At 57.6% G+C, this 26077-nt stretch overlaps 2 protein-coding genes across 2 annotated transcripts; both read right to left on the minus strand.

Moving 5' to 3' along the window:
- Positions 1-597: 597 nt before the first annotated feature.
- TBC1D10A (TBC1 domain family member 10A) lies at positions 598-8757 on the minus strand. Its single transcript, XM_083804544.1, has 9 exons — positions 8478-8757; positions 7038-7137; positions 4342-4449; positions 4093-4199; positions 3721-3835; positions 3448-3513; positions 2934-3123; positions 2147-2301; positions 598-1987 (listed from the first exon to the last, which is right to left on the minus strand). The coding sequence occupies exons 1-9, from the start codon at positions 8678-8680 to the stop codon at positions 1595-1597; spliced, it is 1437 nt and encodes a 478-aa protein (XP_083660670.1). The 5' UTR covers positions 8681-8757; the 3' UTR covers positions 598-1594.
- A 3279-nt stretch (positions 8758-12036) lies between these two features.
- Positions 12037-25809, minus strand: SF3A1 (splicing factor 3a subunit 1). The gene is made up of 16 exons (XM_083804591.1): positions 25617-25809; positions 24110-24222; positions 22148-22352; positions 21068-21325; positions 20543-20617; positions 19686-19836; positions 18758-18951; positions 17992-18109; positions 17688-17873; positions 17199-17320; positions 16802-17044; positions 15877-16087; positions 14906-15060; positions 13997-14098; positions 13725-13796; positions 12037-12787 (listed from the first exon to the last, which is right to left on the minus strand). Exons 1-16 carry the CDS (start codon positions 25680-25682, stop codon positions 12686-12688), a joined length of 2373 nt encoding a protein of 790 aa, XP_083660717.1. The 5' UTR covers positions 25683-25809; the 3' UTR covers positions 12037-12685.
- Between the last annotated feature and the right edge of the window lie 268 nt (positions 25810-26077).

Genomic DNA, 26077 nt, shown 5'->3' on the forward strand with positions numbered 1-26077 from the left:
CATCCGAGAAGCCCCTGCAGCCTGGCAATGGCTGGAGATGGCCTCCATGGGTGTCACGAACGTGGGCAGGTCTCAGCATCCCTCATTTGCGCTTCAAACAGCCCAGCCGTGGCTTGCCGTGGGGCAGGGTGAAGCAGTAGGGCTGGCTGGGGCAGTGAGTCACGGCCCTCGGCCCTGGTTGTCCCCACGGTGTCCCTGACGGGGACAGTGCTGCCACCACCCAGCACAAGGACAGGGACTGCCCCTGGGTTGCTGCCACGTGTGTGGGATGCACAAGAGGAGCCAGCCCCTGATCCAGGAGAGGCTGCAGGAGGAAGGTTCATGGCAGCTGCTCTGGCTCAATAAAGGATGCCACCTTTGGCTCGGGAGCCAGAGACACTGTTGGAGTTGAGGAGAGCTTGGGATGGCTTAGTCCCCCCCAAAACTGCAGCCTGCATTGACATAGCTGGGGTGAGCAAGAGATGGGAGGCGAGTGTGAGCACCTGACCACCCATCTGGGTCCCTGTCACCCCCCATAGCACCCAAGGGTGATGGGAAAATGCATGGGGGAGGTGGTGCCCCCCAGCCGCACACTCAGGGAGCCGCAGACGCTGCGCCTTTACACAATCCTGCTTTATTTTCCCTTTGTACAAAACCATTTTTCCCCGCTTTATTTTACAAAGCTACCCCCAGCCCTTGGTGAGGGCAGGGGGAAGAGAGGGGACCCCGCAGCGGGGAGCGCCCAGCCGCTCGCGCCCCATCTCACCTCCGCTGTGGGGTGGGTGGCAAGAGGGGGACCCCGGCATGGGGCTTGCGAGGGTCATGGTCTGGCATCAAATCCCGCCGCCTCTGGTGCATCCCGCCTGCAGTTCCCAACCTTGGCCCCCGTCCTGCAACGGTTACTGCCACGGAGGAATAATAAATAGGCTCAGTGAATAGGTAAATTCAGTACTACATATTGGGCTACACTTTGATACATCCTCACTAGATAAAGAGGAGGGGAGCAGCAGCTGCCCCGGCTCCTCACGTACCCCCAGTCCCGCTGCGCCAGGCGCAAGCACTGGGGAACTGGGTCTGGGTCTGCCCTGCCAGCACAGGTGGGCAGGGGAAGCCCGGGGGCGGCGGGAGGGACACTGCGGACGTGGGTCAAGGGGCTGGGGGACAAGGAGCGGGACCCGAGGGGCAGCCTGGCCCCCCAGCCGCAGCGAGGGAGCGCGGGTGGCTCAGCCACCCCGTGCCAGGGCTCCCACCGCTCATGGTGCCAGCACCCTGCTGGGGTGGGGACAATGCAGGCACCCACCGTGTGCTGGACATGTCCCCTTTTGTCACCGCGCTCGGTCGAGCTCCCGCAGATGCCCCCCTCCAACCATGGGACCCCAGCTTCACGCCCACCCTAAGCGGGCACCAGCATGTGGCATCCCCATGGTGCCGCAGCAGCCAGCCCGTCCCCACAGGGCAGCGGCTGCATCCTGATCCCCCCAGCCCCGAGTCCCCACCGCCAGGCGCCGCGGGGGTCCCCTCCCGCCCTCGGCCGCAGAGGGAGCAGCGTCCTCGAGCCCGGGTCCGTGCACAGCCCAGCTGAGCCCGGCTGCCCGGGCGCAGCGCGGCGTCAGCCCTACAAGTACGTGTCCTCGCTCTCCCGGGAGCACAGGCTCTCCTTGGACTGGTGGTGGGGGGACACCTGGGGGTGCAGCAGCTCACGGGCAGCACCGGGCGCCCCGTTGCCCTCAGCTCCAGGGCCGTTGGCGGGGCTGCCTAAGCTCTTCTCTCGGTTTTTCTCCTTGCTCTTGCGGGCCTTGGGCACCGGGGCAGGCCCGGCGGGCACAATGATGGAGGGAACGGGCTCCAGCGCCTTGCGGGTGGGGGGCTCGGCCTCACTGATGGCCTTGGCGCCGTGCAGGCGCGGGGGGGACTTGCACTGCAGCTCCCCGTGTGTCTCCCGCCACTTCTTCAGCTGGATCAGGTGCTCCCGCTCGATCTGCCGCTCCGTCACCGGCAGCTCGATGACCTGCAGGGGGGAATGACTTGTGCCACCGATATCCCCCCCGCAGCGCCACCCGGGACAGGGGTAGCCCCAAAACCAGGTCCTGCTAGGAACTGTCCCGGTTCCAGGCAAGCTCTGCCCGACGAGGGGTGGCCCCATGCACTGCGCCCCCCGGACCCTCACCTCCTGCACCAGGAAGGTCTCCTGCATGATCTTGGGGCTGAGGGCCCTCAGCCGCTCCATGGTCTCGTACTGGCCCTGGCAGGACTTGAGCTTGTCCGAGGAGCCCAGGGTGTGTTTGAGCAGCACCAGGCCCACCCGGAAGATGATTTTCACCCCTGGAAGTGGAGAGGTGAGGCAGCAAGCGGCAGGTGGCACAGGGTGAGGTGGCACGCTGCCACCACGTCCCTCTGGTGGTCCCCATGCCCTCTTCTTCCCCAGGAACCCCTCCCCAGGCCCGAAGCCGACCACGACACAACTCAGCTCAGCCCCAAGCTGTGCTGGTGTGGCTGCCAATGCAAAGGGACACTTGCACGTGCTCCCCTTCATCCCACCCAGCACCAGGGTGGGATCCTGACGCCTCTCCAGGCCCCTTTGCCTGGGATGGGCACCGTGGAGCCCTGTAAGAGCTGTTCGCCCACTCCAGGCTGGGGCCACCAGCACTGCTGTCACCCGCTGAGCTGGGACACAGCACGTAGGGCAGCAGGTGCCGGTCCTGCCAGCAGTCAGGGCACACACGAGGATAAACGTTGGCATTTGGGACACACACTGCCCACCACAAACTTTGTTTGCACAAGCACTGATGCAAACATGCCCTCTGGCTCCCCACTAACCTCCTGATAGCCTCCACCCCACAAACTTCTGCTCCGCTCTTCCTGACAAAGCCCCAAGTGCCTTCCTTGTGCCAAGGGGGCTGCCAGCCACCCACGGAGGCTGGCCCATGCCGCAGCCTCCAGGAGGAGGCCCCTACCTTCGCAGAAGAACATGTCCCAGACACGCAGCACAGAGCTCCAGGGCAGCGTGCGAGAGAAGGCGCACATGAACCACTCCGTCATGTAGAGGATGGGGTCGATCTTCTGCTTGCTCAGGTGCTTGTAGGCCACGGGCGAGACCTTGTGCAGCAGCGAGAAGAGGATCTGCCCGTCCAGCTGAATGGCCTCCTGCGGGGACAGCATCAGCAGGGACCTCCCTGGCCAGCACATTAACCCTGGTCCTTGGCTCAGCCCCAGGATCAGCTCCACAGTGCCTGGCCCCAGCCCACCAGGGCAGCCCCCAGGCCCAGCTGCGGGATCCGTGCCACACGTACTATGGCAGCAAAGCTGCACCAAGCCCCCCATCCCTCACTGCTGGATGCTCCTGGGGATCCTGGCATCATGCAAAGACCGTGGGGACACCCAGGCCGCCCCAAGCACCTCTTCTTTCCCCGTGGTAGGAGCTGTGGGAGCTCTTGGGCCCCTGGAGGAGCACCATGGCCCTTCACTCACCAGTTTCTCACTGTAGTAGCCGGGGAGGTACTTCTCGCAGATCTGTACCAGGCACCAGAACGCTTGCTGCAAGCCAAAGGACAGTGGGTCAGTGTCCAGGTGCGCACAGGGGACAGCCCTGCAGCCCCGACCTTGCCCCGATGGACCAAGGCAGCGGGCAGAGCACACCTGGGGCACGCTCGCACCGGCTGAGTTTTGGGGCAAACCGGTGCCGTGAGCCAAGCACCCGCCCGCCAGCACCACCCCGCTCCCCCTGCTGCTCCCCGCTTGTACCTCGGCCGGCATGTGCATGAGCAGGACCGCAGCGATGGGGGCCTGGGCCTGGCAGTAGCCCTCCTCCGGGCGGTACAGCGTGTAGGCCTTCAGCACCCGAAACAGGTCCTGCTGCCTGCGGAGACAACGTGGGGAGAGAGAGGTGGAGAGCGGGCACGGGCACAGCCCAGCGGCCTCCCCTGCAGCCCCACACCAGCACGGTGACCCCACACCGTGGGCCAGCTGCTGCTCATCGCTCTTCCCCCACGTGTCAGTCCCTGGCCGGGATCCCCCTTCGCCACACCACCAGGCTACAGGGCACAAACCCCACGGCACGGCCCCAAGGGGGGCCCAGCAGCTACCAAGGACCAGACACGTGGCTGCTCCACTTACCCGTGGCCTCCGCGCGAGACAAACATCTCGTGGAAGGGGAACTGCCGATGGAGATCCCGCTCGATCACGTCCAGCCACTTCGGCTCTCCCGGGAGGAGATCCAGCTCCTGGGAAGGAGAGGGTCAGGGTGAGCAGCACCAGCTGAGCGCCAGCCCCCCCCCCGGCACGCAGCGAGCCTGGGGGAGCCCATGGCGGTGTGCCCACGGGGCTGGACCTGCCCCCAGCCCGCGCTGCCCGGCACACACTCACATCAAACTTGCCGATGTTCTGCTCCAGCTTGACCTTGCTGCCGGAGAGGTACTGCCAGGCTCGGCCCCGCAGCGAGGGCGGGATCCCCTTCTGGCACCGCAGCCGGATCTGCACAGGGAACAAAGCCCTCAGGGGATATCACGGAGCACTGAGGCTCCCGGGGCAAGACACGGGCTAGGCCCAGCACTGCAGCAGCAGCACAACCTCCCCCTACAAGGGGACATGTCCTCATACCACCAGGAACAGGGTGCCCCCTGACAGACGTACAAGATGGCACGTGGAGCTGCAGTTAGAGACCCTGGGGGTCCCGGGAGGGGAGCTGAGGGGCTGTGCCGGGCAGGCCGGGGTCTGCTCAGCCCCTTCTCCCCAGCCCTGCTCTTAACACGCCAGCCAGAGCTGCGCTGGCAAGAAGGAGCTGCAGATGGCGGCAGGAGCCCAGCTGAGGCCGCGCAGCTTGCAGACAGCTCCCAACAAGCCCAGCTCTGCCTCAAGCAGGACTCCACGGGCAACTGGAAATGGAAAAGCAAACGGCAGAGCCACTGGCTCCCTCCACAGAGGCTGGCTCCCTCCCCACGCTGCCACAGCCCACGGGGAAGCCGGAGAGCTCCGAGTGCTCTGCTTGTGGGGCAGGTAGAGGAGAGGGCTCTGCGTCCCCATCCCTCCTGCCCGCGGGGCTGTGCGGAGCGGCAGGGACAGAGCTGGCCCCAGCTCCGAGCCCCAGCAGCCGGCTCCGTGCCCAGCCAGCCCCAGGCTCCCTTGGCACGGGGCACCAACCGGACCAAAGTCCGGGCTGGGCAGCGCGGGTGCCACCTCCGCAGCAGGGGGCCGGACTCGCTTAACCCTGCTGCTGCCAGCAGCCGGGGCCGGGCTGTGCCCTTCCCTGCGGCCCTGCTAGCGCTCCAGCCCCGCTCCAGGGAACCAACGGCACCAGCAAGGCAGGGACCCATGAGATGGACGCTTTTGGTACAGCATAAAGCCCCGCAAAACCCCAGCACAGCCTCCGTGCCTCGGGTCTCTGCTTGGGCAGCACACACAAGTGCCCGAGAGGCACCAGGGCTCCGCAAGCTGACAGCTCTGAGCCTCCCTGCCGTGGGGCTCGGCAGCCCCGGGGCTCTCCTCCCCAGCCAGAGCTTGCTCTCCCTGTTTGCCAGCTGACTCGGGAGCAGGCACTTGTGTTTCCAAGCAGCCCGGCCCAGTGTGGTGGTGGTAACGCCACGTTCCTCGCTGCTCCCTCACCGCAGCGCTGCTTGTTTACCCGGCCAGGCCCCGCGAGGGCTTTGTGCTCGCAGGAAACGCAGCGGGCGATGCCCAGGGTGGCCACGGGCAGCTCCGCCAGCGCTGACAGCTCCCGCTCCTGCTGCCCTTCCTGCTGGCTGAGCAGCCAGGAAGGAAGCCGCCTTGCAGGGAGCAAGAGCCGTTCGCGTTTGGCTGAGCAGCGCAGCTGGGGCAGGCAGGGGGGTGAGGTGGTTTTGCCCCCACCTCCCCAATCCCCCAGCTCCTGCTGGGGCCCTGCCATCACTGCCGGGGCCCCCGCATGCCAGATCGGGAGCGCACCCGGGCAGAGGGATGCTGAAAGCAAGGAGCAGCCGGAGCTGCCCACGCGTCTGCACTCCCTCAGTCTGCCTGGAAAGGGCACGGGCCGGCACGTGGCGCTGGCACGGCTCAGCGCTGGCAGGACCCGGGCCAGCGATGCAGGGGGAGTTTTAGGATCCTGGAGCAGTGCAGGTGCGAGCAAGCCGGCTGGCTGCAGGGCCTGGGCAAGGAGCAGCTCTCTGCATCAGCCCTTGGAGGCTCCAGGCACCGATTTTGCAGCAGGACAGAGCGCACAGGCCCTGCGGCTCCACAGGGATATCCAGAAGCTCGGCCCCAGCATGAGGGAGCTCCTCCGCCAGCAGCGCGGCTGCCAGGGCACTCACCCACGCCTGGAAATCATGCGGAGAGCAGCGCAAAGCGCCCTCGGGACAAAGCGCCCGCCTGCTGTGACCCCAAAAGTTCTCAGGAATCCTTCACAAGCAGCCAAGAAGCGGATGAGGGATTCCTCTGTCAGTCACCAGGCACCGAGCGGTGCTCGGGGAGCGCTGCAGGCAGCTCCGGCGGGGGCACGGCACGCGGAGCGGTGCCAGGAGGCCGTGCCAGCGGGCAGGGGGAGGAGGCAGCCCTCGGTCCGCCAGCTGCCTCACCACTCTGTCAGGCCAGCAGCATCAGCCCAGGGCTTACTTCATCCCATCCCCGTTGCATGCACAGCCTCGGGAGGTCAGGGAGCACCAAGGCACCAGCACGGCCCTGCGTGGCACCGGGGCCACCGAGCCCACACCACCACCGGCCTTCCAACCAGCCCCGGCTTGCAGGCCACATCAGGCACGCCAGGCTCAACTATTTCCTACCCACAGCCTTTTTTTTTTTTTTTTTTTTTTGGGTCTGCAAGATGCTCGGAGCAGAAGTTTCCATGACCTAACAATTCCCACGGCTGCCTGCACGCAGCCAAACGAGCCCTAGGAAGCCGGCAGGGAGCAGCCGTGCGCAGCGGCAGCCAGCTGGGGGACGCGCAGCCTCCACGTCCCACGGCTGGATGCTGGCCTGAGCTGACAGCATCACCCCAAAGGCAACGCGACCGTCCGCCTGCGGGGACTCGGGGATGTGCCCCAGGGCCTCGGGGGGACACTGCTGCCACCTCCGGGCGTTCTGGGGTCACCCACCTTCTTGTGCTTTTTGGCCATCCACTTGTCCCAGTTGTTGAGCATGTCCAGCCACTTAGACTCGCGCTGCCGCAGCACCTCCAAGGGCACCTCCTCCAGCCTGCGGGGCGAAGGGATGAGGCGGGTGAGCGCGGCCGCAAGCCCCGTACCCACCGCGGAGCCCACCCATCCCTGCCGTGCCCCCGCGGCCCCACCGATCCGCACAGCCCCAGCCGCCCCACGAAGAGGGGAGCATTTTCCAGCAGCGCTCAGCTGGGATGGGCGTCCCTATTTAACCTGGCAGAGGCCCCCAGGGCTGCCTCCGAGCTGGGCGGGGGGTGGTGGTGGCACTGGGTGGCTTCGTGCTGCCCCCAGCCCCTCCACGGGCAGAGGACCAGCTCATTGCCACAGCCTGGGGCGCGCCAGCGGCTTGGCCGAGCCCTCGGCAGCCACCTCCCTGGTGGTGCTGCGCTCCCAGCCCTGCCCTGCGAGGTCCCACCCGCGGGTCAGACGGGGCCGAACGCGCTTGTTTTGGAGCAGCTCCACCGGGAGCCGCTCGGCTGAGGGCGGCCGCCGCGCCCTCCCTGTCGCAGGCCGGGCACGGCGCAGCGCCTCGGCCACCGGCATGGGGACCGGGGACCCGAGGGCACGCTGGCCCCGAGCCGGGGAGCCCGGGGCTCCGCAAGGCGTGGGAAGCCGGAGAGAGCTGGACACTGGATACTGGGGCTGGCCGCGGGCCCGCTGGAGCCCCGCCAGCCCGGGCTGGAAGCTGTCACCAGCTGACGGCCGCCCGGCAGCGGGCACCGAGCGGGGACCGGCGGCCGCGTTTCGGGTGGCGGAGGCTGGCGTGGGGGCACCCCGCGGGGGACGGAGCCCCACGGCCGGGCCCTCCCCAGCGTCCCCGCAGCCTCCGAGAGTGCCGGGAAGGGGGCGCAGGGGGGGGACCCGTCCCCAGAGCCCGAGCGGCTCCGCGGTGCGCGGATGGCGGCCGTGCCGCCGGCTGCCCGCCGCCTGCCGGGTGCGGAGCCCCGCGGGAGGGCAGGATCGGGCCCCGGGAGGCCGGCAGGAGGGAGGCCGGGCCCGGGGAGCGCCGCTGCCCCCGGAGGCCGGGCAGCAGAGGAAGAAGAGGAGAAGGAGAAGGAGGAGAAGGAGGAGGAGGAGGAGGAGGAGGCGGCGGCGCCGTGCTCAGGCCCCGAGGCCGGGGCGGTGCCGGCCGCAGCCCCGCTTCCTCCTGCCGGGGCCGGCGGAGGCCTGGAGGCCGCCCCCGAGGGCTTCCTCCCGGAGCCCAGAGGCGGCTGCGGCCTCCCCGCGCCGGGGCGAGGAGGAGCGGGCGGCGGGGGGGCGCTCCCCGGGGGCCGGTACCGGGCGGTTGAAGGTGGGGGGGGGGGGGCCCGGAGCCGTCCCCCCGCCGGGCCTCCACCCCCCCGTCCCCCGTCCCCCGTCCCCGCCGCCGCCACTCACGGCCCCTCGGCGCTGCGGCTGCCCACGATGAAGCCGAACTTGTCGACGCGCCGCTCCTCGGGGCCGCCGCCGTTGACCTCCGAGTCGGAGCCCAGCGAGCTGAGCTCGTCGCCGCCCGCCTCCGCCAGGCTCTCGCGGGTCCCCGCCAGGTCGCGGGCGCTGCCGGGCGAGCCGGGCCCGCCGCCCCCGCGGCTCTTGGCCATGGCGGCGCGGCTCAGCGGCTCCGCCGCCCCTCCATGCCGCGGCCACGGCGGCGGGCGCGCACCCCCCCTCCCTCCCCGCCCGCCGCCCCGGTGCCGCCCCGGTGCCGCCGCGCCATTGGGCGGCGCTGAGGGGGGGGAGGGCGGAGGGAGCCAATGGGAGGGGAGAGGGGTGGGGGAGCCCGCCGTCCGAGGGCAGGGATTGGGTGAGAGGTGGGGAGGGAGGTGTCAGTCAGGGAGAGGGCCCGCCTCCTTCCGCCTGCCCGCCCGGTAGTGGCAGGGGGAGGGCGGGGCTGCGTGGGGGGACTGGGAGGGACTGGGGGGGGGACTGGGATGGGGCTGGGGGGCACTGGGTGGAATTGGGGGGCGCTGGGATGGGACTGGGGGGAACTGGGGTGGGTCTGGGGGGCGCTGGGGGATACTGGAATGGGACTGGGGGGCACTGGGGGATACTGGGATGGGACTGGGAGGAACTGGGGGGCACTGGGACGGGTCTGGGGGGGACTGAGTGGAATTGGGGGGCGCTGGGATGGGACTGGGGGGGGAACTGAGGTGGGACTGGGGAACACTGGGATGAGGCTGTAGGGCTCTGTGGGGCGCTGGGACGGGACTGGGAGGAACTGGGGGGCACTGGGACAGGACTGGGAGGAACTGGGGGGCATTGGGATGGGACTGAGTGGAACTGGGGGATGTTGGGATGGAACTGTGATGGGACCAGGGGGCACCAGGGGACACTGGGATGGGACTGGGAGAAACTGAGGGAGAACTTAGGAGACATGGGGACTGGAGTGGGGGGATGGCTGGGAGCAGACTGGGGTGGAACTGGGGGGGCTCTAGGATGGAACTGGGAGGAACTGGAGGGAATTGGGATGGGACCGGGGGGGCACTGAGTGGGACTGGACTGAGGAGGAACTGAGGCAGAACAGGGACTGGGCTGGAACTGGGGGGATGGCTGGGAGCAGACTGGGGTGGAACTGGGACCCGGCTGAGCCACAGCAGCGCTGCAGGGGCTGCCCCGGACCCGTGCCGGGATGGGGCTGGGACTCCCTGGGGTGCACTGGGGGGCTCAGGGCCGGGCCCCAGCGGGACCAGGCTGGTTTTCAGAGCCCCGGTGGCTGCAGGCAGCTCCCGTTCCCTCCTCCCACTCGCCTGCAGGCAGCTTTGCACCCAGGACCAGCACCGCAGCAGGGGGGCTGCGCGCGTGGCAGGCGTCGAAGCCCAGCGCCCGCCCCGTTTCCCCCTCTCAGGGCACGCTGCAACCCGGGCTGAGAGCCCACGGGGCCCGCAGGGAGCGGTGCCCGGCCCCAGTGGCACGGGGAGAAGCATCTCCCCCCAGAACCCGGGGATGGGGCGGGAGGCAGCGCCGCATCCAGACCCTGCGGCTTCCCCGGAGGCTGCCAAGCCCACAGGGCGCTGCCGCCACCAGCCCGTACTGGTGGAACTGGCCTGGCCCTGGCCGCGCTAAAAATACAGCGCAAAGCACGCGGCGGGGCCCGGCCCAGCCCAGCACCGGGCGGCACGGCCACGTCCCAGCCGGGGCTGCAGCAGGAGTTAGGCAGCGAGTGGAGGCCCTGGCTTGCTGTGCCACCCCCGTCTGCAAAAAGGGCAGGGTTTTGTTAGAATCGAGACCCCTCTTAAAAGAGGAAAGGTGATGGGCAAGTTCCCCAGGGACCCAGGGCACACAGACCATGGCAGGCAGCCCCCATCAAGCCCTCTCCAGATTTTTCCGGCACCCCCACGCTGCAGGTCCTCAGCGCCGGAGTGGAAGGCTCCGATAGCAGTTGTTTTGTAGGAGATACACACGGACAGTCTGCTACAACGTTTATCTGTAATATTTAGATTGAAACGGGCTTGCTGCTGGCAAGGCTCCATGTGAGCTATTTCCAGCGCTCCGGCGTGTGTTTTCCTGCAGGAGCGTGGGGCTGGGTGCTCAGCCCTGCCAGGCTCATAAACCGGGCTTGGCTGCGGCGGAGGCTGGAAATGTCATCCAGGCACCAGCACAGCCTCCACCGGGAGCCATCGAGGAACGACCCGTGGCTGGGCAGGGCGGCCAGGTTCTTGCACAAGCACTGTGGCTGCTCGCAGCACCAGCGGGTGCAGCCAGAAGGGGACAAAAAAAGAAAAAAAAAAAAGCTGCATGACCTTAAATACAGTCCTGTCCTACGCAGGGTGCAGGAACGTGACTTCTCCATTTCAGAGCTTTCTCTGCAGTTTTTATCAGCTCTGGAAAGCACCACTCGCTAGCGAGCTACTCGCACGCTTCTTTAGCAAACCTCCACTGCAATGGCTCCAAGCTATGCCCCCCCCCATTTTGTTTTCCCTATGAAAACATCGTTCCTATTGTCCTAACCCTACCACACTATCATTGTCTAGTCTTTAAAAGCAAGAGGAAAGCAATGAGCACGCCTTCCTGGGGGGCAGGCGCACCCCCACATCCTCAGTACACCCAGCCAGCCTGCCCACACCTGCAGAGGAGCTATTAATTCGGCATCCTGCGGCTCGAGGGGAGCGGGCTGCGTTCGCACGCCGCTCGCAGACACGTGGGCACCTGCCAGCCGCGGCAGCTGGCCGAGCAGGAGAAGCAGCAGCCACCTGGGCTGGGCCCGTGCCAGGCACCTTCCCTGCAGCACAGCGCTTCCTCAGCCGCCTGTCCCGCGATGAGCACACAGGAGGCCGGAGGACGTCGTCTCTTCACTCCTGCTTCATCTCTCTTTCCCCCCCCCCGAGCACAAAATAAGGTAAACAGGATCTTCCTGTAAGGCCTGGACATTGCACAAAAGAAAGCAAAACAACCAACCCGTGGCTTTGGATTGTCCCAGAAGAGCAGAGGTACCCAAGGGACGTGGCTGCTGGGGCAGCAGCAGACAACCCACCTTCCTTGGCCACCTCGTTACCTCTCCACAGCTTAACCCGGCCTTGCCGTGCCTGGGCTGTGGGCGTTTCAAACTGCCACACAGCTTCGACGGAAGGTAAGGGCATAATCTGTTCTGTGGATCTGAATGCTCTCCGGAACCAGGAGATGCTAACCGCACGGTAGGGTGAAACACTTTTCCGAGAAAATTCCCACTAACGAGATTTAAGCTCAAAACCACCTCTCTATACCCATACACAGACAAACACGAGTACGCACGTGTGTGGTACGCTTGGGAATATAGGGGTGGCGCTGAGAAAATTTTAACGAAACCCTTTTCTTGAAGCTTTTCCTAGGAAATCAGAGCATTTCCTAGGATAAAACAGTTGATTTTAAAGACCAGTGCACTTCCCCACAACCCATCCAGGACCGCAGCGCTATGAAGTCAGGCACACCTCCACCTGAAAAGCCCAAACCCCCAAGAACGAGAGCTGCTACAAACAGGACCTCGCACCGAGATGCATGTTTATTAAAAGAAATCACGGGCTGTACAGAACAAGCACGAAGCTGCTTAGCATGCAGTCCCGGATCTCCTTTATCGCAAGGGACAGCCACGCACACTTACACTGAGGGAGGATAAAATTCCAAGTCAGGGTCAGCGCAAGAGGCTCTTGCGGATAGATTTGAGACAGAAAAAGAACAAGGGGCTTAGTAAGTACATTGAGAAAGAAGTTTTCAATTAGAAAAAAGGTTAAACAAAGCAGCAAACACTGTGGTCAGACGGATGATGTTCTTGGTCAGTATAAATCCCTCAAAGATGGATCTAGACTAAGCTGGGCATGACCTCAATGTGGCTTCTCTAGGGAATTCACCGGGGAGACAACAAACCTGGACACCAGCATTCTAGCAAAGCATCGATCACTAGCAGACCGCTGCAGTTACGCACTAGCTCACTACGCTTACGCAGCTTTCAGGGCTCTACCAGCCGCCCCCCCTCTCATTAGCCACCCAGGCACTGGGTTCACAGTCTCTCTTCTCAAACAAGTTGGTAGGCAGTCTACAGCTTGTCACAGCGGCCCCTAAAAGGCTGGAGGATTTGAATGGTTGGGGCTACACAAGTGGCAAAGGAGCTGTCACATCTCAGGGCTCCATGGCTCCTATTTCTTCCTGCCTCCTCTTTCTTTGAGCGCCAGGTGAATCAGAGAGCCACTTGTCATGTTATAATAAGCCAGGGAGTTTGAATCCTTGATGAAGATGCCCTGAGGAGAACAGGAAATAAACAACGGTCACAGCAGAAACCTTAATGGTCCCTTCCCACAAAACCCCACACAGACAAAGCCTTCCTGGCCCTACTCTCAAACTAGAGTGATGACAAAACACTACGGGCTTGGAAAAAGCCTGGAGAGATCCCAGAGTCTCACAAGACTGGCACGGGAAGAGGCGGGTAGGCTGGGAATTATGCAAGTGTAGGAACTGACAGTATACAATACACACCTCTACAAATACAGAAAGAATCAGTCACCACAACAGATGAAGCTGTTTAGTTCCCCCTCTTTTTTTTTTTTCTTTTAATCTCCTTCAAATAATTTTTATTTCTTGCTAAGGGTTAACATTATCTGCCCACAGAAAAACTCCTGGGGAGGTAAGAGCTCAAAGTTCACTGCTTAGGCAGCAGGTTGTGCCTGGGCACATGCATGACCGAAAACAAATGAGAAAGGCACTGTTCCTTTTTAACAACAGCTCCAGCCTCAAGAGACCTCTTCCCTTCAGTATTTTGGTGAGAACCCTTTCAGAGCCCCCAGGGTTTCAAGGCACTCTTGCCCGACCTTCCAGAGGGTGTGACAGAACAGCAGGGGCAAACTGCTGTATTTAAATGCAAAAAATCACAACCAGCCCCACCCCCAAAACACATTCCTCCCCCCCCTTCAATAAAATAGGTTAATTTGAGAGAACATATTAAGGCCTTGAGGCCCCATCTGCAACAGTGAGGATGCGAAGTTCCACTGATGGAACTAGAGGTCTGTCCCGCTGAAACAGCGCACAGTACCCTAACCAAGTGTGCTGTACAGACAGGAAATCCGTTTCCCCTGCTCTTCCAAATATCTCAGTGGGCACAACTTTTTCTTTAAAAAAAAAGACAGGTTTTGTGTGAGAAAGCACCGACACAGAAGCAGTGTTTGAAGGACTTATACCCACCTCGTACTGCAGCTTCTGTTTCCCAGCTGGCATCCCCGTGGCCTCATGGATCTTAACCTTTATAACAGACACCTACGAAGAATTAAAGAGCTTCCTCAGGCTTTTTCCACACCATACAGCCAGCCAGCGCTGCACCCCCAGCCATACAGCCTGGCAAGAGGCCACAGCGTGGGGAATTTCCAGTTTTATAGCTCCTGTCGTGCAACTCTCAACATGGAGATGCTCCACAACAAAGTGGCAAGGGATAAAGGCCAGGTTAATAAGCTACATACCTGGTCTGACAGCGGCAGGGTGAACACCAAGACTTGGCCGTTCAGTTTCCATTCGGTCTTGTCCTGCATGTTGGGAACTTGGACTTTGACCGTGACAGGACCCTGCAAGGAAACAAAGATAACGTCTCTCACAGGCAAGGAGGCTCAGGGCTATGATAAGAGCGGCAGACGAAGTATTTATAGACCTTCCCAGTACTAATCGCTTATCTTGACTGCTGAGTGAATACACAGAAATTTTATTTGTCTCAATATTGAGAAAGTCACTTTGCCGTTACCAAAACAAAACCTTTACTTGGATTTCTCCCCTTAGTCTGCCATTCACCCAGCATCACACGCGTTCAGAGTATCACAGAGCGAACACAAGCAGTATCAAAAGCAGGAGGCAGCTTCGCAGTGCAAGCGTCCAGAAAAACAGCATTCCCGTCTTAAAGGACTTAAAATTCAACCCTAGGTGATGCCACTGCTCGGGAAGGAATTCAGCCCCACGTTCTGCCCACGTTGTTACAGAACGTCGCACTACCATACTACCATGTTGACACTGATATATTAAATCTCCTTGCATCTCCAGCTTAGCAGTCTTCTGCTTAAAAGCTTACCAGCATTAGCTCTTCTTTACATTACTATAAACCTGTTTCCCACTGCCCTTAATTACAGAAGGGTACCATCTCACTGGGCTTCTGTGTGCAGCGCTCCGTTGCTCCTTCCAGCAAAATATAGGGCAGTTCAGCTCACTTAGGTATGACAGGAGGAAGGAGCCCTCTCAGAAAGTCACTGTCTCATGAAATACTTGCACATCAGCTCCCCTCTGCGTCGTCAGTGGACTTTACATCCCCTTTGGGTACAAGGAGGCTGAACAAACAGCCCAGCAGGGCGAGGACTTCTGACCGAGCAGCCAGCCCACACGCATACCTTGTTCCTGCGCAGAAACTCCTCCTCTGGAATCAGGCTGTCCTCGCTCTTCAGTTTCTTTGAAACCGGCTCATCCTCCATAGGTGGTGGTGGGTGAACAGGGGGCATCGGGGCTGGGGAAGGAACCGGAGCCACAGGAGGTGCTGGGACGAATGCTGGAACGGGATGGGGGAAAAGCACAACCTGCAGTCATCCACCGAGTATACAGCAGATAATCCCTTACACAAACTCCATTCGCAAACTAGAAAAGGCTGAAAATAAATGCCACAATACATGCAGGAAGTTAACACAACCAACAGCAACATGCAAACTCTAAACATTAGATCTTTTATATTGGGAAACAGTCCAGGAAAAGACAACAAGCAGCGTAAGAGTTTCCTGCAGATCTTGCAAAAAAGAAAATGCTCTCCGTTTGGCATGCAGCGGTGCCAGCACTTCAATTTAAAAAAAAAAAAAGGAAGAAGCGGAAGAAGCGTTTTCATGTTGTGCTTTTTAAACTAAAATCACCTCATGCTACGAAGCCGCTATGAGGAATGGAGCCAGACAACAGCTCTTCCTCCTGCAGCAGCAACTTCCCTAACAAGCTGTAACACCCAGCGAGGTGCTGGCAGATCAGCTTTACTCTGCTTCCTCTTGGAAAGCAGCACAGATCCCCAGCGTTCATCTGGTCAGACCCCCAGGGACACCGAGTGGGGACGCAGAGATAAAGCGCCCCACCAAGACCGAACTCTTGTGCTGTCTCTCATGCTGCAGCAGAAGACTGGAGCCCAGAAGCAGTGCTGCCGCGTTAAGTCTTATTAAACGCAAAAAAAATCCTTAAAGATGAGATTTCTGGTCTGCAGTCCCAGTTACACACCATTACCAGAGGCACAAAAAGAAAAAGGGAATCGAAGCTCAAGCTCGATTGGGATGGGATTCGGATTAGATGGGAGCTGGCTGACAATTAACGGGCAAGAGCTGAAGTTACTGACCTGTGGGCACTATCATGGGAGGCGGGCGGGGGCTCATGATGGGAGGAGCGGACGGCGGCATTGGGACAACATTGATACGTGGGGTGTGGATTATTGGTGGCATAGGGGTGGCTATGACAGACCCCGGAGGCAAACGGACCACAGAAGTCATCGGGGGACGAGGCATGACGGGAACAGCCGAAACGACAGCGGCACGAACAGGAGGGGGCATCTGGAGAGAGAAGGTCATTTTTCTTAGCAGATGCATGCAGTGATTATCTCAGTGCTGTCTGCGGTCCTGATTAAAATTAAAATAACCAAGGCAACACACTGACGACTTCTGCTGGGCAAAGACCTGCTGGGAACCCCTGCGTGCTCACCGTACGGCCAGCCCAAGCTTCCTGTAAACAGGCACAGAAACCTCATTAACACATCAAGCGGTTCTTCCTTCCCTCACCACTCAGGAACCAGACCGCGAGCCACACCGTGATCCCGCAGAAGGAGATCTCCCAGGGTCACAGCAGAACCCCTGGTGCACGGGAACATGGGGCAGTGAGGCATCTATGAAGATTTCTCACCTGCCACTACTTTCGTTTTCCGCATCATGTCTTTTTAAATTAAAAAAAAAAAAGAGCCCCCCACCCGTCCATTTGCTAGCCATACTTCCTTCCTCTAAGAAGGCACCCCCCAGGTTTTTCCCCTGCCCAGCTGATCGAGTCCTTTTTGATACTGCTAAGGATGAGAGACTTCACTTATGTCTTATTTTCATTTTTTAACAGCAAGTTCAATAGGGAACCTCTGAAGGCTTACGAGTCATTTGGAAACACTAACTTCACTCAAAATCTGCTTCCAGCCAGTGGCCTGCTATAACCCTTGAGCTTTGTCAGGACTCCTTTCTAATTAACTATGGCCACAGCTGTCTCCTTTTGGGAGCCCAAGCACTTACTGTGGGCGGACGAGGCACAGATGTGATGGGCTGAGCACTTGCTGGGGGATTCGATGCTGATGAAGGAGGGGGAGGCTGGGGCATTTCGTTGGGTTTGCTGGGACCAATCTTCTCCTTGCTGTCATCTTCTGGCACCAGTCCCTTGGCCTTATGGATAGCTTCAATTTGCTCTTGAAGAGTGATATTGGCCTGAGCAGCCTGTTGCGTGCGGGCCATGCTGCCCGAGTGCCCATCCCAGGTCACCTGACAGGATAAAATACATCAGAATAACCCCAGCCCACACAGACTACGATGAGAGCTACAAATAGATCGAGACACCAGTTTTACAGCAAGAACAAGGTTCAAAAGACTCCTCTCTGAGCATTCACAATACGACAGGAACTTGTTCCCACTCTACCTTTTCCTCTGGTTTCTGGATTTCTTCTTCACCGATCTTTTTACCAATGGCAGTTTCTTCCACACCGAAGATATCGGTACGGCGTTCTGCCAGCTGCTTCAAGCTGCTTTCGATATCCAAACCTACAGGCAAAAAGGAATGATATCGCTTCAGGTAAGAATTCCAAGTCAAACAGGATCACAACTCTCGAACAAATCATTAAATTACTTGGCACCTATTGGCCTAGTGCTGCTCTTTTCAGAGAGGGACTGCAACTGACGGCTGGTCAGCAGCAGCCAATGCTTTTTGCCTTTGACTCTGCAGAAGGGCTTCAACATACTAACGACAAAAGTAGCCATATAATCAGCACGCTAAGGACGTAGCGCAGAAAGCTACATTAAAGACCGTCCTTATCAGTGGCAACTAGGGGGAGTGAGGACACCGCTAAGAAGCTCATAGCACTAATCTAGGAAGTGGGTTTCACAGGCGCTGTCAGATGCTCAGGCTGACCTGGGGCATAGACCTCATCGTCGCTCTGCTTTTCACGGATAGATCGATCACGCTGCTCCAGCCACCGAGGATCCAGGAGACCAATCCGCATGTGTTCTTGCATTTTGCTGGCAGGAATTTTCTCCCCAGTGATGGGGGAAACAAGATACTCATCTGGAGCTGGGGCAGGCGGCAATGGTTTTGAGGCTGGAAAAACAAAACCGCACCTGTTAAAAAACACACCACCAGAGGATGTGGCCTAGAAACAAACGCTTTTGTGATTATACAGTAAGAAATGAAGCTGGCCTTCAGCAGCCCGATTTACCTTTGGGATCGTAATCTTTCCGCACAATGACCTGATCTGGTGTTGGAGGAAGAGGTGGTGGCATTGGGGTTTCTGGTGGAGGAGGAACCTTCTGACTTTCATCTTCATCATCTGAGCCCTTGTTTAAGAAAAAAAAAATTGTAAAGTTTCAGTAGTCAAACACCCACACAAAAGACTTGAGAACGGCATAAAATTTCTGTGCAGCACTGGTAGGAGCAGTCACGCAGCTTCAAAACGACTGAGCTATTTTGCCTCTGGACACCCATACTACAGCGGTTCCACAGGGTAATCAGGAATTAAAAGATTCAGTAGACCCAAAAAAAGGAAGCAAGTACTCCTCGGCTTCCACATTACCACAGCAGGGCAAGCAGGGACTTACGGTTAACCATGGCCTCGTTCCTTGTTAACAGAAGGACAGCTAATACACTGGGGTTAGAGGAAGAGCCTAAAATTAATCAGTCTTCAAATGTTCCAGACTCCAGTGCAGAAGAAAGCCTACAATACTCTGTCACAGAAATACCACATTCACATCACTAGGTTTCAGAATTCCCAGATTTCTCTTGTAAACTGTATTGTCATGGAAAATATTAAAAATACTGCATTACAGTGTTTGGCAGAAACAGGTTGCTTTGAAATTCCATCAGAAGCAAAGAAATCTCATTTCCTCAAGAAACCGAGGAACTTATTGCAATGAAGATGAAGAGCATCATAAACCAGTCACAAATCTCATGAGGCAAAAGCGATGCTGATTCTGTTGGCTACCTACCTCATCCATATCCTGCACTTGTGTGTCTTGATCCAGCTGGGCTGGGGGCTCATCTGTTTTCTCTTGCTTTTCATCTTCTTCATCTGACTCCACCTCCATTTCCACCTCCTCACTTTCCCCAAACTTCTCATAACGCTCCTGGATGAGGATTCGAGCTCCCAACTCTTCTGGAGTGGTGGGAGGAGGAAAATTCCCTACAAAGCAGAAAAAAGAGCTTCTGTTTCTTGGTCCCAATTCATTGGTCAATGACCAGTCAGAAATACCAGTTTCTTGAATGAGAAAGTTTCTCTACAAAGCAGGGTTAGCAAAAGCTCCTGTGAGCCAAGGTATAAAGAAGGGAGTGGGTGGACTCCATCCAGACCAACATCAGTACAACACCTGAAGATGAAGGTACATGCGATGCTTTCACCTGTAACGAAGTGGAACAAGATCATAGAATGGATTGGAAGGGACCTTAAAGGTCCTCTAATTCCAAGCCCCTGCTATGGGCAGGGACGCCTTCCACCAGACCAGGTTGCTCAAAGCCTCATCCGGCCTGGCCTTCAACAACCCCAGCTGCCTCAGCCTGTCTTCACAGCAGAGGTGCTCCAGCCCTCTGAGCATCCTCGTGGCCATTCTCTGGACTTGCTCTAACAGGACCACGTTCTTCTTAAACTGGGGAGCCCCAGAGCTGAACCCCCAGTACCTGCTGTCCTGTTGCAGGTGGAAAAGCAGACACCTGTGCAGTCCTGACCTTTGTGCAAGGAGAATATTACTGACTCCAGGAAAATAAAAAATCCAGCCCTGCCCTGTTATTAGGAGGCTTCCCCATCCATCTTTGAGGGATATACAGCTGTAAAACCCTAAAACTAAACCTAAATGCCTAAAACCAGCATTGTACTCAGAGGAAGCAGAGTTTCAAAGAGGTTACAAAGCCTAAGTTCAGTACCTTGTTCATTGGGCTGAAAGTCCACTGTCTCCACAACCACAAAGTCGTGCCAATCAATCTGGGCATAAGCAACACGCTCCTTTTCCTTCTCTTCCTCTTCCTTCTTTCTCTCTCGCTCTTGGAACTTTGCCCACTCCACTCTGTAATACACCTGCACAAGCAGACATAAAGCTAGCACCAAAAATACACAATACTCATCTGTACGGTGTCTAAAGTTTATCCTACCAACACCGTCAAGGCATTTGCGCAAGGACCACTTCAGAGGCTTGGCAGAGCAAAGAAATAGTTGTATTTTACAGAGCAACCCAGGTTTGCCTACTGAGCAGAGTACTGCACTACCTTCATAAAGTGGTTTTCTAAAGCCAGAACTGCAAACTTCTTGAGTTAAGACCAAGCAACCCAGATACGACGTGATTTGTGTATTGTTGAGGATTCACAATCAGCAAACAATTTACAGGGTTGCAATAAAGAGTCTCTGATGTCACCTCTCCAAAGCACAAGCAGCCTTTGTGATGAAGACAGAAGTTAAAAAAACACATTGCTAGAACTACAAGTGACTGAGGTGTCACAGTGAAGTTGTCTGAGACGGAAAAATATTTGGGAATGGCGTCACGCAGTTACCTATGCCTCTGCGGTGCCACACGTGAACTACCCCAGTACAAACAGTAGCTAGTAGCTTAAAGGTGAGCTTGAGTACCCTGATATTCAAGTCACCCTTGTGACTACAAGGGACACACCCATCTTATGTGGAGCTCTATATATCTGCATTGGCTGCCAGTACGTTAGAAGCACGCAAAGAGAGAATTCAAAATGTAACAGAAACGCTTCAGCAGTTTTGAAAACAACTGATGTAATACCTGATCTAGGACTTCCTTGGGATTTTCAGCCTCCTTCTTGAGTTTGATGAGTAAGCCTTTCGGTGGGATCAAGATCTGAAACATATTTTGTGTGACAGTTGGCAATGACTCTTTTTGACAAAGTCTCCTTAAAAGCAACTATTATCTTTCCACATAGATAAAGATATCAGCAGACCCCGGGACTACGTTCCGTTTCTTCTGTTGCTACTGTATTGATTATTCCTCGTACTTGAACTTAAAATATTCACTCTTTGCCCTTCTATCTATAGTTAGTATTTTTAAAAGTGCAACTTTTATTTACATTGCCATAGTGTTTGATACACTAAAGTAGCAACCCACTGCATTCAGCACTGCACGTGCTACCAACAACATGCAAGAAATCTCTTTTTAAAGGGCAAGATTTAAGGGACGGACTCCTAGGCCTGTATGCATTTCAAGTCTAACTGTTTTGTAGGGCATCTGTAGTCTTCAAAATCAACATTGCTGCTGAAGAAAGCAGCTTCACAGGTGAACTGCCACGAGTACCTTCGTGTACTGCTCAACCAGCTTCGTGAAGTAGTTAAACAGACTGTGCTGCGGGCGAAGGAAGTCAAACTGATAGTTCCTCTGCTCTTTCTGCATCAGCTGCGTCAAGAATTGCCGCCCGTTCCGAGCCACAAACTGCGCTGTCAGCTTCACCACATCCAAGTCAAAGGCCGAGATGGAGGGAGGATCTGCGATGAACTCAAACTCCGGAGGTGGCTCTTTGGGAACAACGGTCTCCTGGATCACCTGGGCCTGCACCTGTGGAGCAGAACGGAGACAGCTCAGTGACTGCCATCAAGAAATTGTTACCGAACGCTTGGGAGGGCCCGTTTCTCCTTCGGCTGCTGAGGGAAAGCAACATCAGTCTAGATATTCCGGCAACTGCAAGGATGGCAGAAAGTAGTAACGTAAGGTGTATCCGGACACCTGTATTCAGGCCTACTGTAAAATAAGTGTTCTAACAGCTAACAACACTGGGAACCATCAGGACTTTGCTACAATCCTCCAGTGATTACCAGTCCTGCAGTCAGTGTCACACAGCACGACTGTGGGCCATGCAAAGCATGTAAGAGACTCAGACTGTCAGCGCCCTTTTTCCATCCCGTATGTATAAAGACACAACTAAGCAACATTTTGTACTCCACACTTTCAGGACAAGCTGATCCTTCTGGCAGGGAAAAAAAACATTTACATAAGACTGTGCACGCAACAAGCCCAAACTAAACTCCAAGGGATTTTAAAGGATTTGTGTATGGCATGAGTCCTAAAGTCATACTTTCCAAGTGATCACCAGCGCTAAGTACCATGTAAGTCAATACACGAGTAAATGTAATTAAAGTAGACTAAGCAATACAATATACTGGATCTTTCACAAAACCCGTGAGTTACCAGCATCTGGGGGATGCACGCCTGCATCAGAAGAAAGTCCCAGATGCTAAATTCCAGGCCTGTGTGCCATCTTCTTTGACAAATGTATCATTTGCACCATCTTTGTGCTTAGAATTCTTCTGCTTAACATCGGGGTGTGAGAAACAAGCAGGCAGAGCAAAGTTCTTGACCGAAGTGAAAAGAGACACTTACCTTCTGTGGAAGCTGCTGCTGAGCAGTTTGCTGCTGTTGCATGACCTTGGGAATCGCAGCTGAGGGCTCCTGCGCCTTGCCCTCTTTGAACTCACTGACTTTGTGCCGGTAGTATGCATGGTAAGGGTCGTTGGGATTCAAGAAATTGAACTTCGGGTTATTTATTTCATTCTGACGAATTCGAGCTTCAAATTCTGGACCATTTCTGTAGGGTGGAAAAAAGATTAGACAAATGGGCATCAACCCACGTACAAACGCCTGTTTCTGTCATAGGAAGACCTGTCTTCTGAGGGGCTGATGCCCGAACACTTTTCTCTCCTGTGTGACAGGAGTTTACCTCTCTCTACCTCCAAGTAACTCTCACCCAACACAGCAGGCAGTTATACACGTACTAGCTATGTCTATGTCCTAACTTAGCCTTTAACATTCCACAGTGAGCATTTCTCGAGGCAGTTCAAAACACACACAGGTATTCCACAGTCTTGTTTGGCTACATTCACATCGAACATCTCTGAACGGATTACACGATTCACTGGATGATGTTTACGAGCCACCTGCTAGGCTATCAAGTTTTGGAGGCTGGTTTTGTTTCAAGAAAGGTCACGTGAGGAGCAGGCAGGTAATCAGCAGCCCATGCAGAAACGAACCACGCTGCGCTCAGGAGAGCCACCAGGGTTATTTCCTTTTCTCCCATCCAAGCGAACCGCCAGTTGTTTTCTAAGGGCACTTTAAGAAAATTAAAAGCTTGCTGCAGCATGCTGCTCTTCGTGTTCTCCAGATACCTCTAGGTCTTGTTCAGGCACTGAGCCTCTCCCAAAAGAGGATGTCTGTGCAGTACCAAAGGATAAACACAGTCCCTTCCTTATCCTCAGAGCAAGACAATGCTCCTCAGCAGCCCTCCAGAAACCAGTTACACAGTAAGTGTCTTTGACTAGGCCATCATTTAGTAATCGCCTTAAACCAGCACCAACAACGGTTCCATGTGAGTGATGTGGAAGCACACAGTGTTCAGCCTCTCTGGATACCGTGAAGGTTAAGAATTTGCCCAGTCGGCTGAGGTATCTACCTCCTGTGCTACTTGTACACTGCCAGAAAGATCGACATCCAGTCCTTGAGACCCCATGTAGCACTGAGACAGCCAGAAATACTTCAGCATTAAAAATAAAAGCAGAGGAAGATGGCACGGCTAGCACCAACACCTTGTGTTTGCTGAATGGACACGTGGCAAATGGAAGGAACTGAAAGGAGCACAATTTATCTAACTTTTAGGCTCCTCCCCTAACTGTGAGATCTACACTCATGCTGCAGCTCAAGCAGCAAGTTCCAGTCAGCAGGGGAAAACATCCCAGACACACCGCGGCCATCTGCCCTCGGATGGGGCAAGATCGCTCCCTGGAGGCGTGCACTTCTTCCCCTGGCTACGAAGGGAGAGAGGCAGCCGAGCTGGGGAGCGTCAGGCCCAGCTGCTGGCACCGTTCATGAAGCTGCAGGTACAAAGGGACGAGACTTGGCTGCAGGGCTCAGCAAGGAGCACGCGCCTCCCAACAGGAGAGTTGTTCGCCTGCTATTTGCCTACGCATCATAAAATAATCACGGCTCCTGCTGGCTTAATGGCTCAGTGAAGTGCTTGGAACAGGGCTCCCTTTCTACCTGGAATTTTGTCTGCCCTTCGGGTCGGATTTAGAAGAACTGTCACCTAGCCATTGCAGCACACCTTCCAGCGTTCGCAAAGGACTTGATTTTATTTGCTGTCAGTGCTTTTCCAGCAAAACACACCTTAAGTAGACAGTTCCAGTTTCTTTTCTACAACCTCACTGGTATGAACTCAGTCCTTAAGAAACCTTTGTGTAAAGCCAGGGGACTGTGACCTGCTTCAGCTTCTGGAGCTACGCAGACCTCAGCACTGGAAGAAGAGATGCACAAAAATCCCACGAAACACGAGTCAACTCCCGCGCTGTTTACCTGGCCACGAAGCTGGCAGTCTTGTCAACAATGTTCCTGACCTCCGGAGGAGGATAAATAATTCCCACCACAGGCTTGGCCGGTGCTGCTTCCTCTTTTGGCTCTTCTTCTGGCTGCAATGAAAAACATTTTTCTTACAGTTCTCTGTCCTGCTACCTCATAACCACAAAAATTATTCCAAAGATGATGACGCTGGTGGTACAGCGAGATACCTTTCATTGCAGTGTTTGCAACTAGTCAAGGCAGTAAGTGCAAACAGCCTAAATCCAAACTGCTACCAAGAGAAGGAATTTCAAACAACATTGAATAACTCGCTGTATACCAGCATCTGGGTGTGACAGCACAGCCTGGCAGACTGTGAACTGAGACCAGGTTTATTTTGAATGGGTTGAGTTGGAAAATCCATTTCTCTCCCTCCATTTCTTCATCTACATCTAGAACAGCAGCCCTAACACACCTTAACAAGCTGGCCTGAAATCCCACGCTTAGGGAATGTTCTGTAGGAACAATGTATTCCAAACAGCAACCCCCACGATGGACAAGAGTGTGTTCTCCTCCCCAGCCCCCAAATCATTAAGTTTTTCTGGCAAAGATCCAGTTTAACAATCTGGATCAACAGCCCCACGAGGTAACAGCACTCCCCAGCTTCCCAGGGCTGGGGGACGATGTTTGTCTGCTCCTCAAGGGCACCTGCTGCAGAGGCTGGCACAGCAAGGCGAGGAGGAAGGCCACGCCATGGGAACCAAAACAAGTCTCCACAGCGCCTTGTGATTTCAGCCTTGACCCCAAGTGGGTTTGTTTAGATGCTGGGCCGAGGGGCAGCGAAGGGGAACGCCTGCAACACCACATCCAGGAGTAACTCGGCATTGCTGATCAACCCGGGGATCATTCCTACAGGCTCGTGGGACTGCCAGCAACCAGAATCCCACTGACTAAATCAACATGAAGTAACAGCTTCTAACCCTACTGAGGTTGCACCAAAACCTTTTTCAGTGACAAGCACAGCTCAGCGAGGTGTTTCCCTCAGCGGTGCTGCAGGAGGAGCCGAGCTGCAGCCCCAGCCCTCTCCCTGAGGGCAGCTTTCTCTTTCGCTAGGCCCTGCAGCAGCTCTTTGGGGGACACCGGAGGTGCCTGCCTTCCTTCCTTCCTTCCTTCCCCACCGAGCAACTTTCACAACAGAAGCCGGCCCAGGAGAGACGCACGGGACGGCTTTAGGATCTTAGTGGCTGGGGATATTTCGGAATTCCGGGGCCGCTGCCGGCTCTGTTAGCTCTGCGAAGGCCCCAGGGGACGGGCCGAACCCAGCACACCCAGGGGCACCGCCCCCTCAGCGCAGCACCGGGGGAGCAGCGCACACCGCCCGCGGGGCCGCCGTTACCCAGCCCCGGCGCGGGGCGGCAGCGGGCCCCGTGCCGCGAGCCGGGCCGTGCGCTGCTGCACCTGGGCCCGGGCCCGCCCCGGCGCCTCCCGGCCCCCCTCCCCCGGCCCGGCCCGGCCCGGCCCCTACCGGTTTGCTCTCGGCGGGGGGCGCCGGCTGTGCCGGAGGCCCGGCCTGCACGGGCCCGGCGGGCATGGCGCTGCCTGCTGCTTCCCGGTGCCGCCCCGGGATGGCCGCGGACAAAATGGCGGCCGCGCCTCAAGCAACGCGCCCAGGCGGCGCTGTGAGGACGGAGGAGCAGCGCGCATGCGCCTCGGCCTGTTCCATTCCTTTGTGCGTGGGGGGGGGAGCGCGTCTCTCTGAGAGGCTCTCGGCGCGCGGGGCGGACCATTGAGGGAGGCGGGGGGGGGCGTTGCCATGGCAGCGGGCGCGGCGCGAAGCCGCGGCCCAGGCCCGGCCCCCGCAGGGCCGCGCTCGCCGGGCGCCCCCCGGCCCTCAGCGCCCGCAGCGCCCCGCGGGGAGCCGCCGGGCCCCCGACCCCCCCCCGGGGCCAAGCGAGGCGCCCCCGCACGCCTTCCCCCCCTGAAGCC

This window comes from Anser anser (genome assembly GCF_964211835.1).
Source record: "Anser anser genome assembly, chromosome: 18".
NCBI lineage: Eukaryota > Metazoa > Chordata > Aves > Anseriformes > Anatidae > Anser > Anser anser.